General features: G+C 44.5%; 1 protein-coding gene across 1 annotated transcript in view; it reads right to left on the bottom strand.

Moving 5' to 3' along the window:
* The window catches only part of LOC135527385 (1-phosphatidylinositol 4,5-bisphosphate phosphodiesterase eta-2-like), a 206,188-nt gene that overhangs the window by 50,435 nt on the left and 137,788 nt on the right, over positions 1–17,965 (bottom strand). Inside the window, exon 6 of the mRNA XM_064955900.1 lies at positions 7,783–7,953. Coding sequence (XP_064811972.1) covers positions 7,783–7,953 — 171 coding nt within the window. The remainder of the gene's footprint in view (positions 1–7,782; positions 7,954–17,965) is intronic.

Here is a 17,965-nt window from a genome sequence, read left to right as displayed (position 1 = left end):
TTGAGGAAGACTGTTTCAGGCCTACCAGAGTTACTCCTATAATCTAACAAAATAATGCTCACCTTTATACAAAATATTCAGATAGAAAATGAACAAATTAGCCTTCTTTTGTATGGATATATCTGTATAGCAGACGCAGTAGCCATCCGACATAAAGAAACGCATGTGGGTGTCATAGCATGCCACCGCATATCTCTATCTATCCGACTCACTGGGGCTTGTTGTTTTAGGAAAGTAGCCTACAAACCAATAAAGAAAATAGGCTATACAATTTTGCATAGGCTACATTTCGAAACACAAGGAATAGTGTTTTTGTCATAGGCTGTTTTTAAGGAGATGTAAACGTGGCTCATTTGGCCAACATCCCTGGTTTATTGATGGTGCTGGCTGCTCCAGGTCGGACCTGAATGTCCGATACATTTCCCAAATGTCCGGTACATTAAAATCTTCCTTTTCCTAAAGAAAACTCTGAAATTGTATATTGTTTTTATGAAGATTTTAGAATATTCGCATGAAAATCTGTCACCAATTGGATGGAAACCTAGCTAGAGTGCATTGGTCCAGTGTCACTTTGATGATGCCTGCACATCATGGTTCACCAGCAGCCCCAAACATCTAAACAATAAGCTACCAGCTAAACAAGCTTGTACGAATTGTACTTAAATACCCCCTCATACTCATCTCTGTAATTCGTCTATCTATGTAATTGTATATGTATGTATGTAAAAAAAGTCCCTGACTTTATAGTGCAATCCAGGTCACTTTTAAAAATATTTGTGTATATACAGCTGAAGTCAGAAACTTTACATACACTTAGGTCGGGAGTCATTAAAACTACTTTATCAACCATTCCACAAATGTCTTGTTAACGAACTATAGTTTTGGCAAGTCGGTTAGGACATCTACTGGTTGCATGACACAAGTCATTTTTCCAACAATTGTTTACAGACAGATTATTTCACTTGTAATTCACTGTATCACAATTCCAGTGAGTCAGAAGTTTACATACACTAAGTTGACTGTGCCTTTAAATGGCTTGGAAAATTCCAGAAAATGATGCCATGGCTTTAGAAGCTTCTGATTGGCTAATTGACATCATTTGAGTTAATTGGAGGTGTACCTGTGGATGTATTTCAAGGCCTTCCTTCAAACTCAGTGCCTCTTTGCTAGTCATCATGGGATAATCAAAAGAAATCAGCCAAGACCTCAGAAAAACAATTGTAGACCTCCACAAGTCTGGCTCATCCTTGGGAGCAATTTCTAAACGCCTGAAGGTACCACGTTCATCTGTACAAACAATAGTACACAAGTATAAACATCATGGGACCACGCAGCCGTCATACCACTCAGGAAGGAGACGCGTTCTGTCTCCTAGAGATGAATGTACTTTGGTGCGAAAAGTGCAAATCAATCCCAACAGCAAAGAACCTTGTGATGATGCTGGAGGAAACAGGTACGAAAGTATCTATATCCACAGTAAAACGAGTCCTATATCGACATAACCTGAAAGGCCGCTCAGCAAGGAAGAAGCCACTGCTCCAAACCCGCCATAAAAAAGCCAGACTACGGTTTGCAACTGCACATGGGGACAAATATCGTACTATTTGGAGAAATGTCCTCTGGTCTATTGAAACAAAAATAGAACTGTTTGGCCATAATGACCATCGGTATGTTTGGAGGAAAAAGAGGGAGTCTTGCAACACCATCCCAACCGTGAAGCACGGGGTGGCAGCATCATGTTGTGGGGGTGCTTTGCTGCAGGAGGGACTACAAACCTGACTCAGATACACCAGGTCTGTCAGGAGGAATGGGCCAGAATTCAACCAATTTATTGTGGGAAAGCTTGTGTAGGCTATCCGAAATGTTTGACCCAAGTTAAACAATTTAAAGGCAATGCTACCAAATACTAATTTAAGTGTAAGTCAACTTCTGACCCACTGAGAATGATGAAAGAAATGAAAGCTGAAATAAATCATTCTCTATACTATTAGTCTGGCATTTCACATTCTTAAAATAAAGTGGTGATCCTAACTGACCTAAAACAAGGAAATTGTACTAGGATTAAATGTCAGGAAACAACAAACAAGTTTAATGACATTGTCAAGTCATCCCTTCTATACTGGGTAAGCCTACAAGGTAGGGAGGGATGGATTTTATTCTTGTCGACACAAAACCATGATATTGCATGTCGCATCTACACTTCGGTCCGCAGGTAGTATAACTTTTCATTACATTTCATTATAGTACAACGGTTTGATTTGTCTAATCTTAGCAATTTCTTCTTAGCTAGCTACATAGCCGTCTTTGTATCAAAGATGATTGCATAATTATCGTATTTCGTCGTCCTAACGTATCTGCCCAGCAGCTAGCTAAGCAGCTAGCTAACATCCACTGTCCACCAGCACTGTAGAAACTATTACACTCAACTGAACGACTCGATTAGCGTAGTGTCAGCTAGCTACATAGTTGTCTTCGCTGTCTTCGTATCCAAGATAATTGTGTAGTTTAGAGTGTGTAGACTTAGAGTGATTATCTTAATTTACCGAGGTTAGCTAGCCAGCTATTTGTCGTCCTTAACGTAGGAGATGCTGCTAACTAGCTAGCCAACAGCTAGCCAACCTCTACCGAATTGAACTTCAACTACCCGGTCAACATTCCGCGTCGCTCCACAGGTAGTATCACATTTTCATTTCACTTCATTACAGTACAACGGTTTGATTTGTTTGATCGTAGCTAGCCAGCTACATAGCCGTCTTTGTATCTAAGACAATTGTGTAGTCTAGAGCGATTTCCTAGGTTAGCTGGCCAGCTATTGTCGTTCTTTTAACGTAGCTAGCCAGCTAGCCCCCGAATAGCAGCACTGTAGAAACTATTACAGTACAACGGTTTGATTTGTTTGATCGTAGCTAGCTAGCTACATAGCCGTCTTTGTATCTAAGACAATTGTGTAGCCTAGAGCGATTTTCTAGGTTAGCTAGCCAGCTATTGTCGTTCTTTTAAGGTAACGTAACGCAATCAACCTGCTAGCTAGCCAGCTAGCCCCCGAATAGCAGCACTGTAGAAACTATTACACTCGACGGAACGACTTGATTAGTGTAGTGTCAACATCGCAGCCACTACCAGCTAGCCTACTCCAGCAGTACTGTATCATTTCAATCATTTTAGTCAATAAGATTCTTGCTACGTAAGCTTAACTTTCTGAACATTCGAGACGTGTAGTCCACTTGTCATTCCAATCTCCTTTGCATTAGCGTAGCCTCTTCTGTAGCCTGTCAACTATGTGTCTATCTATCCCTGTTCTCTCCTCTCTGCACAGACCATACAAACGCTCCACACCGCGTGGCCGCGGCCACCCTAATCTGGTGGTCCCAGCGCGCACGACCCACGTGGAGTTCCAGGTCTCCGGTAGCCTCTGGAACTGCCGATCTGCGGCCAACAAGGCAGAGTTCATCTCAGCCTATGCCTCCCTCCAGTCCCTCGACTTCTTGGCACTGACGGAAACATGGATCACCACAGATAACACTGCTACTCCTACTGCTCTCTCTTCGTCCGCCCACGTGTTCTCGCACACCCCGAGAGCTTCTGGTCAGCGGGGTGGTGGCACCGGGATCCTCATCTCTCCCAAGTGGTCATTCTCTCTCTCTCCCCTTACCCATCTGTCTATCGCCTCCTTTGAATTCCATGCTGTCACAGTTACCAGCCCTTTCAAGCTTAACATCCTTATCATTTATCGCCCTCCAGGTTCCCTCGGAGAGTTCATCAATGAGCTTGATGCCTTGATAAGCTCCTTTCCTGAGGACGGCTCACCTCTCACAGTCCTGGGCGACTTTAACCTCCCCACGTCTACCTTTGACTCATTCCTCTCTGCCTCCTTCTTTCCACTCCTCTCCTCTTTTGACCTCACCCTCTCACCTTCCCCCCTACTCACAAGGCAGGCAATACGCTCGACCTCATCTTTACTAGATGCTGTTCTTCCACTAACCTCATTGCAACTCCCCTCCAAGTCTCCGACCACTACCTTGTATCCTTTTCCCTCTCGCTCTCATCCAACACTTCCCACACTGCCCCTACTCGGATGGTATCGCGCCGTCCCAACCTTCGCTCTCTCTCCCCCGCTACTCTCTCCTCTTCCATCCTATCATCTCTTCCCTCTGCTCATACCTTCTCCAACCTATCTCCTGATTCTGCCTCCTCAACCCTCCTCTCTTCCCTTTCTGCATCCTTTGACTCTCTATGTCCCCTATCCGCCAGGCCGGCTCGGTCCTCCCCTCCCGCTCCGTGGCTCGATGACTCATTGCGAGCTCACAGAACAGAGCTCCGGGCAGCCGAGCGGAAATGGAGGAAAACTCGCCTCCCTGCGGACCTGGCATCCTTTCACTCCCTCCTCTCTACATTTTCCTCCTCTGTCTCTGCTGCTAAAGCCACTTTCTACCACTCTAAATTCCAAGCATCTGCCTCTAACCCTAGGAAGCTCTTTGCCACCTTCTCCTCCCTCCTGAATCCTCCTCCCCCTCCCCCTCCTCCCTCTCTGCAGATGACTTCGTCAACCATTTTGAAAAGAAGGTCGACGACATCCGATCCTCGTTTGCTAAGTCAAACGACACCGCTGGTTCTGCTCACACTGCCCTACCCTGTGCTCTGACCTCTTTCTCCCCTCTCTCTCCAGATGAAATCTCGCTTCTTGTGACGGCCGGCCGCCCAACAACCTGCCCGCTTGACCCTATCCCCTCCTCTCTTCTCCAGACCATTTCCGGAGACCTTCTCCCTTACCTCACCTCGCTCATCAACTCATCCCTGACCGCTGGCTACGTCCCTTCCGTCTTCAAGAGAGCGAGAGTTGCACCCCTTCTGAAAAAACCTACACTCGATCCCTCCGATGTCAACAACTACAGACCAGTATCCCTTCTTTCTTTTCTCTCCAAAACTCTTGAACGTGCTGTCCTTGGCCAGCTCTCCCGCTATCTCTCTCAGAATGACCTTCTTGATCCAAATCAGTCAGGTTTCAAGACTAGTCATTCAACTGAGACTGCTCTTCTCTGTATCACGGAGGCGCTCCGCACTGCTAAAGCTAACTCTCTCTCCTCTGCTCTCATCCTTCTAGACCTATCGGCTGCCTTCGATACTGTGAACCATCAGATCCTCCTCTCCACCCTCTCCGAGTTGGGCATCTCCGGCGCGGCCCACGCTTGGATTGCGTCCTACCTGACAGGTCGCTCCTACCAGGTGGCGTGGCGAGAATCTGTCTCCTCGCCACGCGCTCTCACCACTGGTGTCCCCCAGGGCTCTGTTCTAGGCCCTCTCCTATTCTCGCTATACACCAAGTCACTTGGCTCTGTCATAACCTCACATGGTCTCTCCTATCATTGCTATGCAGACGACACACAATTAATCTTCTCCTTTCCCCCTTCTGACGACCAGGTGGCGAATCGCATCTCTGCATGTCTGGCAGACATATCAGTGTGGATGACGGATCACCACCTCAAGCTGAACCTCGGCAAGACGGAGCTGCTCTTCCTCCCGGGGAAGGACTGCCCGTTCCATGATCTCGCCATCACGGTTGACAACTCCATTGTGTCCTCCTCCCAGAGCGCTAAGAACCTTGGCGTGATCCTGGACAACACCCTGTCGTTCTCAACCAACATCATGGCGGTGGCCCGTTCCTGTAGGTTCATGCTCTACAACATCCTCAGAGTACGATCCTGCCTCACACAGGAAGCGGCGCAGGTCCTAATCCAGGCACTTGTCATCTCCCGTCTGGATTACTGCAACTCGCTGTTGGCTGGGCTCCCTGCCTGTGCCATTAAACCCCTACAACTCATCCAGAACGCCGCAGCCCGTCTGGTGTTCAACCTTCCCAAGTTCTCTCACGTCACCCCGCTCCTCCGCTCTCTCCACTGGCTTCCAGTTGAAGCTCGCATCCGCTACAAGACCATGGTGCTTGCCTACGGAGCTGTGAGGGGAACGGCACCGCAGTACCTCCAGGCTCTGATCAGGCCCTACACCCAAGCAAGGGCACTGCGTTCATCCACCTCTGGCCTGCTCGCCTCCCTACCACTGAGGAAGTACAGTTCCCGCTCAGCCCAGTCAAAACTGTTCGCTGCTCTGGCCCCCCAATGGTGGAACAAACTCCCTCACGACGCCAGGACAGCGGAGTCAATCACCACCTTCCGGAGACACCTGAAACCCCACCTCTTCAAGGAATACCTAGGATAGGATAAGTAATCCTTCTCACCCCCCCTTAATCATTTAGATGCACTATTGTAAAGTGGCTGTTCCACTGGATGTCAGAAGGTGAATTCACCAATTTGTAAGTCGCTCTGGATAAGAGCGTCTGCTAAATGACTTAAATGTAATGTAAATGTAATATTGAATTGCTCGAAGTCGGTATGCTTTGTTGATTGGTTGTGTGGTACATTGGCACAGAAACCTGTAAGTGGAAAATGAATTGCATATATTTTGTCATTATAAATATGGCATCAAAATGTTGAAAATCTGATTTCACCCTAGCTGATCATTGTCTGCAGCCAGCTCTGATCATAGTGTAATGAACCAGGCAGAGAGAGTGAGCTCATCTGTATTGGTCGACGAACCCACAACCTTCTAGCTTATAGCTCTGGGTGGCACCGATCGTGCCACAAAAGCATGTTGAAGTCAATATCCGCGTCTATAAAAACAGAGTCGCTATAGTTATTATTATTTGTGGTCGTAAACGTTATTTTGAGTTAATTAGTTAATTCTATGAGTGGGGAGGGTGTTCCATTTATTTTACTGTACAAGGGGAGGGTCATGTGAAAATATTTGTAACATTGGGGAGGGGGTTGCATTTCTCTTTTATAACACCTTGAGTTGAACCTGCCGCTCCCCCCAGTACATTTAGATCTGTCCCTTAACGGTTGAAACCTCTTTGTCAAAGCTTGGAGCGTCAGAATGTCAAAATTTGATTTTCACTGCAATTAAACAGTAATATCCCTTGCTTCTCCCCCTAATCTGTTGACCAACATATTTTTGACACATGGAAACAGGCAGGAGGGGGGGGGGAAACTATACAATTTTCCAACAAGTGGATCATGTCGCTAACCATTATTGAGAGTCAAATCTTCAGATGTTTGCCTCAGTCAAGCCATTACAAAAAAGGGCTGTCACAGAAATGCCTTAAAGGCCCAATGCAGCCGTTTTATATCAATATCAAATAATTTCTGGGTTAAAATTAATTACCTTAATGTAATAGATTTTTATTCAAATTGGCAAAAATTGATTTTTACCAACAACCAATTTTTGGGGGAGTGGTCTGAGTGGGGAGGGGGAAACTGAAAACTAGATGTTGTTGGCAGAGGTTTGGAAATGTCTTTGTTATTGGTCTATTAACCAATTTACCGCATAGTGATGTCACCATGGTAAGCTGAAACTCCAGCCTGTGCAAATCTGCTGATTAGAAGGTCCTGTGAAGATTGTATTTCCAACCAGCAATTATCAGGAAATAACCCGGATCAAAAATGTTTACACTGTTAGTTACATCAGCTGTTGTACAATAAGATACGAAACACAAGGAAAACAGAGTTTTGACTGCACTGGCCTTTAAAGGGGACCAACAAAATAAAAGTTAAACCAAACCATGTCCCCATAGATAGACCATGTCCCCAAAGATCAATCAAGGGATGTGCGTGTGCTTGCACTTGTGTGTGCGTCCGTGTACGGATGTGTGTGCCAGCATGCATGTGTGCGTCTATGTGCCTCTCTGCCTACCAGCCTGCCTGCATACGCTTCAACTCTGCTCCTGCATACCTTCTGCTCCACCTCCAGGAAGCGGGTCAGGTCGATGCTGTCCAGGTGGTCCTTGTGGTTGCTGTAGGTGAGCATGAGCAAGTAGAGATCGCGGCGCGTCGACATCATCTTGTAGAAGGAGCAGAACTCCTCGAAGTCCAGGGTGCCCTGGTTGTCATCTGTGTCTGCCTCCTGGAGAGAAGAGAAGTCAAAATGCCATGTCAGGTCATTTAGACATAAAGAATGGAATCCTAACTTCCACTGTATCGCAGTAGTTATTCAGTTGAGGGATGATTGTTATTGCATCCATCATGTGGCTAGCCTATAGATCCTAGACCAAATGATGTGTTGTTGTGAATGGAACGGTGTTGTGTATAGGATCACATTAAAAAGTTTGCCTGAATAATATGCACAGCAATTAACAGCCACCAACACTCAGATAACTAGTCAGATGGAATATCGAGTTGTGTTTTGGTGATGTAGTGTGAATATGCGCATGCATATTGTAGTTAGGTATCTGCATGCCTGCCAACACTCATGGCTGCAATGGTTTTCTTGTGTATGGCCAGCTCCGTATGTCTCGCATTGCTAGAGATGGACCTGACTGCAGAGTGATGACGTGGGTGTTGGTGGGAGGTTGGCCTCCATGCACAACACACACACTTGCCAGTTCTGATACCCGGCCAGCTCCCAGCTCTTCAAAAACACACACACAAATGTTCAAACTTCCAGGTCTCATAACTTTCAATCAGCCAGATCCCTGCTCTACACTGACACACACACACACACACACACGCATAAACACACACACACACACGTCTCACACACACACACAAACACACCCAGGTCACAGAGTGAATATGGGTTTTGGCACAAGTGAGGAACTGACACTTATTTCTCAGTATGACTAGGCAGAAACAACTGACACACACACACGCACACGCACACGCACACACACACACACACACACATCCACCAGGAGAGCTCCTATTCTTCTAAATCAACAGAAAAGATCAATCGAGTCTCATTCCCACACATTCATTATGTAAAAGGGGGCCTGAGCACTTAAGCAGGTTACTACGAGGTGGCGCTTTAGCTATGTGGCTAATATGAACTAATTCATCAGTGTGTGGTGATTGTCGCTTCTCTTCCTCATCTCCAGTGCTTTCAGCTGCGATAAATCATTGAGCAGCTTGCCTGAGTGGTGGTGCCTCCGGCCCGGGATAAAGAGTGCCTCACTGAAACAACGTACCTCTGTGTCTCAACACCAAACGGGCTCTCTGAAGTCAATCTTTCCAGGGTGAGAGGAGGAGAGAGACTCTTGATGCACTAGGCTAAGCTAGGCTACAGTACATCACCTCACCCCAGTTGGTGCTGGAAGGAGTCCTTTTGTAATAAAACGGGCAACCCCATTTCCTCAGCTTACTGCTTCTTGGGCAGGCAGGGGGTCAGGCTGAGTGTGCGTCACAAATGCCACCCTGTTTTCTATAAAGTGCATTACTTTGACCAGAACCCCTATATAGTGCCTTACTTTTGACCAGGGCCCATGGGGGTTCCATTTGGGACTCACCCTAAGGATTGTTCTGAAAGCAACAGAGCAGCCTCTGCTCATAGGCCCAGTGAATCGGAACCAATGAATGAGAAGAAAGTGAGTCAGAATGGAGGAGATGCTATCGGTGTGTGGAGCTCAAGGGACTTAGAGGGGAGTGTGGAAGTAAGATAAGCCAGTGCTACGATCAGATTGACTGAATCAATAGGATCTACATTTACTGGAAAATTGCAAACATGGTCAGGCAAGGTGTTTTTCTTTCTCTTTTTCACGTTCCATTTAACGTTGCCAGTGATGGTGAACTCAGAATATAAGTAACGATTTGCACCCAAACGGTAGCTGAGACATGAGAGCTAGTCTATGAGAGTTTCAAAGCTAACTGGAAAATTACAGCAATGCGACATTTATCCTGAGTGGCGCAGTGGTCTAAGGCACCGCATCGCAGTGCTAGAGGCGTCATCACAGACGTGGGTTCGATCCCGGGCTGTATCAACACCGGCCGTAATCAGGAGTCCCATTGTGCGGCGCCCAATTGACCCAGCGTCGTCCGGGTAAGGGAGGGTTTGGCCGGGGTAGGCTGTAATTGTAAATAAGAATTTGTTCTTAACTGACTTGCCTAGTTAAATAAATACATTTAAAAAACATAACGCAGACTCTCTGACATGACCGCCTATGACTTTGCACACAATGTTGTGATTTGACAAATGTACCAAAAATCATGTGTTAACAAGCCAAGAACTCTGTATACTGTAATATACAGTGCCTTGCGAAAGTATTCGGCCCCCTTGAACTTTGCGACCTTTTGCCACATTTCAGGCTTCAAACATAAAGATATAAAACTGTATTTTTTTGTGAAGAATCAACAACAAGTGGGACACAATCATGAAGTGGAACGACATTTATTGGATATTTCAAACCTTTTTAACAAATCAAAAACTGAAAAATTGGGCGTGCAAAATTATTCAGCCCCTTTACTTTCAGTGCAGCAAACTCTCTCCAGAAGTTCATTGAGGATCTCTGAATGATCCAATGTTGACCTAAATGACTAATGATGATAAATACAATCCACCTGTGTGTAATCAAGTCTCCGTATAAATGCACCTGCACAGTAATAGTCTCAGAGGTCCGTTAAAAGCACAGAGAGCATCATGAAGAACAAGGAACACACCAGGCAGGTCCAAGATACTGTTGTGAAGAAGTTTAAAGCCGGATTTGGATACAAAAAGATTTCCCAAGTTTTAAACATCCCAAGGAGCACTGTGCAAGCGATAATATTGAAATGGAAGGAGTATCAGACCACTGCAAATCTACCAAGACCTGGCCGTCCCTCAACTTTCAGCTCATACAAGGAGAAGACTGATCAGAGATGCAGCCAAGAGGCCCATGATCACTCTGGATGAACTGCAGAGATCTACAGCTGAGGTGGGAGACTCTGTCCATAGGACAACAATCAGTCGTATATTGCACAAATCTGGCCTTTATGGAAGTGGCAAGAAGAAAGCCATTTCTTAAAGATATCCATAAAAAGTGTTGTTTAAAGTTTGCCACAAGCCACCTGGGAGACACGCCAAACATGTGGAAGAAGGTGCTCTGGTCAGATGAAACCAAAATTGAACTTTTTGGCAACAACGCAAAACGTTATGTTTGGCGTAAAAGCAACACAGCTCATCACAATGAACACACCATCCCCACTGTCAAACATGGTGGTGGCAGCATCATGGTTTGAGCCTGCTTTTCTTCAGCAGGGACAGGGAAGATGGTTAAAATTGATGGGAAGATGGATGGAGCCAAATACAGGACCATTCCAGAAGAAAACATGATGGAGTCTGCAAAAGACCTGAGACTGGGACGGAGATTTGTCTTCCAACAAGACAATGATCCAAAACATAAAGATAGAGACTGATAGAGACATACCCCAAGCGACTTACAGCTGTAATCGCAGCAAAAGGTGGCGCTACAAAGTATTAACTTAAGGGGCCTGAATAATTTTGCACCCCCAATTTTTTCAGTTTTTGATTTGTTAAAAAAGTTTTAAATATCCAATAAATGTCGTTCCACTTCATGATTGTGTCCCACTTGTTGTTGATTCTTCACAAAAAAATACAGTTTTATATCTTTATGTTTGAAGCCTGAAATGTGGCAAAAGGTCGCAAAGTTCAAGGGGGCCGACTACTTTCGCAAGGCACTGTATATTGAAAGAGGGTCACTAATGCTTATTGCAATTGATGCATGTGCGCTGGTTATTATCCACCTACTGGGTCAAGTCAACGGAGAAAAGCACACACAGGTTCCTCCCAGGAGTAAATAGGTTAAGCCAGCAGACCAGTCCACTATCCCGTAAACACACTCCTGTCTGACACGTACGCACGTACTTACACACACACGTCCAGACTGGTCCCTGGTGTGTTTACCCATGTGTTACCATGTATTACACCAGAAGCCATCTGCGTCCCTGAGCACCATATGGGTGACCGCTCAGTGGGGCACGAGGCTTAGCGCGCTTAGCTACACCACAGGCTGGGGTAAAAGAACAGCCACGACCACCAGCGCTAACAACACGTTAACACGATAACACAACGCTAACTTGCTAATCCTCGCAGGGTCATGCTGTCAAAGAACCCTCTGGCTTTCCTAGGCTATGTCATGGCTGGGAGTTTGCAGCTAATAGCTTAACCCTAAGTAAAAAGTCATGTATCAAGGGTTATATCTCCATTCGTCTTTCCATGATCTTCTCACCACCACTTTTTAGGATTTATGGTTTTTATTAGGATCCCCATTAGCCAACGTCAATGGAGACAGCTAGTCTTTCTGCAATCTGACACATACCTGAAAATACGTTACAGACAAAAATACTTCACAATTTGCATACATTTAAAACATTATCATATACATTACAAGCTAGGTTTCCATCCAATTGGCAACATATTTTCATGTTAATATCTAAAATCAGCACAAAACAAATGCATATTTTCCAACAAATTGTTTTGTTGCAGATACACTATATATACAAAAGTATGTGGACACCTCTTCAAATTAGTGGATTCAACTATTTCAGCCACACCTGTAGATGACAGGTGTATAAAATCGAGGACATATTGGTAGTAGAATGGCCTTACTGAAGAGCTCGGTGACTTTCAAGGTGGCACCGTCATAGGATGCCAGCTTTCCAACAAATCAGTTCGTCAAATTTCTGCCCTAATAGAGCTGCCCTGGTCAACTGAAAGTGCTGTTATTGTGAATTGTACAACGGTTGGGTCTAATCCTGAATGCTGATTGGTTAAAACTGCATTCCAGCCGGTGTCTATTCCACAAGTTCCCATCTGCTAAATATATGACGTTAAAATGGGTATTTACTCTGTTCCATCTGACTGAGCAATCCACTGTCTCATTAGCCCAGCTGGGCAATTTATAAACTTGATCTCCACTGTAAAGGGCACGTAGACATTATCTCACATTTCTTTTAGACTAAAATTTAGTTGTTTTCAACAGCGGAGATTTAAACCTTGCTGTCTGTCTCTCTGACATTTGCAACATTGTTACAATATTCAAATTCAATCTCCAGCTGTCTCATAGTAATGAATGTGTCGAGACTCAGGATGAGACCGACAGGCAGGCAGCTTTACTCAGCCATTCAAAATCATGAATCAGCATCATTTTTATACAAAGAATATACAAAAAATATCAATAGCAAACTATTAAAATTAAATGTACTTGTATTTGCAGTCTTTCCAGCTTCAGTTTGAAGGGATTGTGTTGGCTAGCTCCTCTGAACAACAGTGTCCTGACAGGAGAGCACATTTTCTATGCCAGCTGAAATCGAGCATTATTAGCTCATTGTTATGGATGTATCCAACTAAATGTCACTAGAAAACAGCTTAAACAAATGCAGCTACTTTTGTTATTCTGTCTGCCCTGTTTGAAGTGAATGCAAATCTGATGTAGTTTGCTAGCTAGCAACAAGGGATAAGAACGTTGCCAGCCAGAATGGCAATAGAACATTTAGAACAAACAACTCGGTCGCGTCCATAGATACAGAACAAAAAGACTTAACTGGGTCGCGTCTCTGGCAACCGAACCGATAGAACGAACAACCAGCTGGCTTGGGTAGCAACCCTAGATTTGTGTCCGGGGCTGTATGTTGTGGAATGATGAAATAGAATGAATAAATTCATCAAAATAAAGTTGAATGAAAATATGTAAATCATTATTTTAATGTGTTGGTAACCCCCGTTGAATGAAAGTGATAATGCCCTCGAAGCCGGTGTTTGGAGGATATATTGGCCAATATATTCTCCTAACACCAGCTTCTCTGGCATTATCACTTAAGTGGAAAAGTCTAGGAGCAACAACTGTTCAGCCGCAAAGTGGTAGGCCACACAAGCTCACAGAACAGGACCACCGAGTGCTGAAGCACGTAGCCCGTAAAAATCATCTGTCCTCGGTTGCAACACTCAGTACCGAGTGCCAAACTTCCTCTCAATGTAACGTCAGCACAATAACTGGTAGTGGTTTCCATGGCTGAGCAGCCGCACTGAAGCCTACGTTCACCATGCACAATGCCAAGCGTCAGCTAGAGTGGTGTAAAGCTCACCACCATTGGACTCTGGAGCAGTGGAAATGCATTCTCTGGAGTGATGAATCACGCTTCACCATCTGGCAGTCCGACTGACAAAATGCAACAAAGCTCCTATGCAAAGCCCTCACTCTGTCACTCAGAAATTTCCAGTGTCTGCCTGCAAGCTGAAAATCTTTGCCTGTGCGTGTTTAGGCTACCTGCCCCTCTAACTTTTTCAATGCTACACTGAACAAAAATATAAACACAACATGTAAAGTGTTGGTCCAATGTTTCATGAGATTTAAAAAAAAATACATACGCACAAAAATCCTATTTCTCTAAAATGTTTTGTGCAAATATGTTTCAATCCCTGTTTGTGAGAGTGTATCCTTTGCCAAGATAATCTATCCACCTTACAGGTGTGACATATCAAGAAGCTAATTAAACAGCATGATCATTACACAGGTACACATTGTGCTGGGGACAATAAAAGGCCACTCCAAAATTAGCAGTTTTGACACACAACAAAATGACACAGATGTCTCAAGTTGAGGGAGTGTAAAATTGGCATATTGACTGAAATAATGTCAACCAGAGCTGTTGCCAGACAACTTAATGCTAATTTCTCTACCATAAGCTGACTGACTCCAACATCGTTTTAGAGAATATGGCACTACATCCAAACCGGCCTCGCAACCGGAGACCACGTGTATGGCGTTGTGTGGGCGAGCAGTTTGCTGATGTCAATGTTGTGAACAGAGTGCCCCATGGTGGCGGTGGGGTTATGGTATGGGCAGGCATAAGCTACAGGCATAGAACAATTGCATTTTATCGATGGCCATTTGAATGCACAGAGATACCATGATGAGATCCTGAGGCCCATTTACGTGCCATTCATCTGCTGCCATCACATCATGTTTCAGTATGATAATGCATGGCCCCAATTCCTGGGAGGTGAAAATGTCCCAGTTCTTCCATGGCCTGCATACTCAGACATGGCCCCAATTGAGCACGTTTGGGATGCTCTGGGCCAATGTGTATGACAAAGTGTACCAGTTCCTGCCAATATCCAGCAACTTCGCACTGCCATTGAATGGGACAACATTCCACAGGCCAATCAACAGCCTGATTAACTCTATGCGAAGGAGATGTGTTGGGCTGCATGAGGCGAATTGTGGTCACACCAGATTTTTAAGGTATCTGTGACCAACAGATGCATATCTGTAGTACAAGTCATGTGGAATCCATAGATTATGGCCTAATTTATTTATTTAAATTGACTGATTTCCTTAGATGAACTGTAACTTCGTAAAATCTTTGAAATTGTTGCATGTTGCGTTTATAATACTAGGGGCGGCAGAGTAGCCTAGTGGTTAAAGCGTTGGACTAGTAACCGAAAGGTTGCAAGTTCAAATCCCCAAGCTGACAAGGTACAAATCTGTCTTTCTGCCCCTGAACAGGCAGTTAACCCACTGTTCCTAGGCCGTCATTGAAAATAAGAATTTGTTCTTAACTGACTTGCCTAGTAAAATAAAGGTATAAAATATTTAAAAAATAAGCATAGTTATCATGTTTCACGTTGGATTTATTAACTACAAAAAGGTAAGATGTGTTTTTAATTCTGGTGCAACTCTGCACACACAAGCTTGTTCGCTAGCTAGCTCAAAGGATATTTAAACGTTCCTCCATAGAAGCCACTCCTCCTAGGTATATTTCTGTGGAACTAATTAATATAATGCATGTCATAACAAGATACCCAGTGCTACAAGCCTCTCTCACTCTTTCCCTAGCTGCAAATTTTCCCTCTCATCTTGTGCCATAGGCTACACTTGTCTTATCCACCACGCATGCAAACAAATAGCTTGCCTGCTCTATCCGCACTGATTGGTGAGGTAATTGACTAAGCCAAATCTAAAAAACTTGACTTCACTGGTTAAAAAAAAGGAACAGAAAGGAACAATATTTACCAGTACTTTTTCGGGGTTGGAACCGGTTCAGGACTTTATTATGTCATTGTAAATAATCATGTTTTCTTAACTGATTGCCGAGTTAAATAAAGGTTCAATAAAAAATTAAATAAACAATATTCAATGTGTTTTTTTCACCCACTTACACCTAGGTGCCCTTTTTGTGTTGCATTGGAAAATCCGTGTTTGACCGGGGACCTTACAGATAATTTTATGGATGAGGTACAGAGATGAGGTAGTCATTCAAAAATCATGTTAAACACTATTATATACTACTGAACTTATTTAGAGACTTGCCATAAGAAAGGCGTTGAATTCTTGACTCAAGACATGCCAGCTTTTCATTTTTTTGTAAAAAAAATTATACAAAACGTAATTCCACTTTGATATTATAGAGTATTGTGTGTAGGCGAGTGACAACATCTCAATTTAAAATTCAGGCGGTAACACAGCAAAATGTGCAAAAGGTCAAAGGGTGTGAATACTTTCTGAAGGCATTGTACAGTATATGTAAATTGTTCATACAGACTTTTTGACAGCACAATGACACCCACCCTGTATTCAAAGGCATGCTGTGCCTCAACCGGTGGCGGGCACAACAAACACCTCGGATGATGTAGAATAGGTTTGAAGCTACAACATACGCACAAATGTAAAACATAAGAGTTTATGCGTTTTTTAAGATAATTGAAGGTAAAAAAATGTTTTTTTATTACATTTTTTTTAAAGAAATGATAAAATAGTTTGACAACCCTGTTTGTAAGCTTTAAAATTATATCAAACTAAACCGTTGATATTTTCCAGTGATTTCCAGTGAAGGCATGGATGTCTCATGGTATGCAAAATGGGTCAACTTTGTTTTGGCGGGCCTCCCGAGTGGCGCAGCAGTCTAAGGCACTGCATCTTGGCTGGGAGTCCCATAGGATGGAGGACAATTGGCCCAGCTTCGTCCAGGTTAGGGGAGGGTTTGGCCGGGGGGGGGCTTTACTTTACTTGGGTCATCGAGCTCTAGAAACTCCTTGTGGAACTCCTTCTACAGGATGACCCCGGTCGCCAGTTCAACTGTGTTTCCTCCGACACATGCGGTGCGGCTGGCTTCCGGGTTAATGTGGCGGGTGATAAGGAGAGCAGTTAGGTGGGTCATGTTCCGGAGGACGCATGACTCCACCTTCGCTTCTCCCGTGCCCGTTGGAGTGTTGCAGCGATGAGATCGAAATTGCGGAGAAAAGGAGAGTAAAACACACAAAATATTGGGGCTTTCAGGACAACTTCTACCATGGCAAATATGTACGGTAAGTTTTGCTCAAAACAAAAGGGGTGTGGTTAAAAAGTGATTGAAGGGCCTCCCGAGTGGCGCAGTGGTCTAAGACACTGCATCGCAGTGCGAGATGTGCCACTAGAGATCCGCAGCCGGCCGTGACCGGGAAACCCACGGGCACAACGTTGTCCGGGTTAGGGGAGGGTTTGGCCGGCCGGGATGTCCTTGTCCCACGCTGGAAAGGGCGCATGCACGCTAACATGGTCGCCAGGTGTACGGTGTTTCCTCCAACACCTGGCGGAGGAAACGGCTGGCTTCCGGGTTAAGTGGGGACTGTGTCAAGAAGCAGTGCAGCTTGGCTGGATCGTGTCTCGAAGGACCTACAGCTCTCGACCTTAGCCTCTAGCGAGTCCGTACGGGGGTTGCAGCAATGGGACAAGACTGTAACTACCAATTGAATACCATGAAATTGGGGAGAAAAGGGAAGAAAAAATAAAATAATAAAACAAATTTAAAAAGTGATTGAAATCAAATGGAACGACACAATTGCCTTTCCTGTAATACAGTTTCCTGTGACAAATCTGTCCGAAATGTCACAACCATCATGATGACACATCCCCATTACCACTGAGTGAGTAATTCGAAATGGGTTTGGAAAAAGTCAAGTGTGAATGCGTACTTTTGCGACATTCTTGACTGAAGTTGTTGAATGAACTCAATTTAAAGTTGTGAAGTAATCAAGACGTGAAAGCCACAGCCCTTTCTATTACCATGACTGGGTCATTTAGAAATAGTGCCTCGTCATTTCTAAACCATACAGGGAGAATAGGCATTCACACACAAACTGAGCTGAGATATCTAAGAAATCAAAGGTA

This window comes from Oncorhynchus masou, chromosome 33 (genome assembly GCF_036934945.1).
Source record: "Oncorhynchus masou masou isolate Uvic2021 chromosome 33, UVic_Omas_1.1, whole genome shotgun sequence".
In the NCBI taxonomy this organism is placed as follows: domain Eukaryota; kingdom Metazoa; phylum Chordata; class Actinopteri; order Salmoniformes; family Salmonidae; genus Oncorhynchus; species Oncorhynchus masou.
The sequence above is the reverse complement of the archived record's forward strand: the minus strand, read 5'-3'. Positions and strand labels throughout refer to the sequence as shown.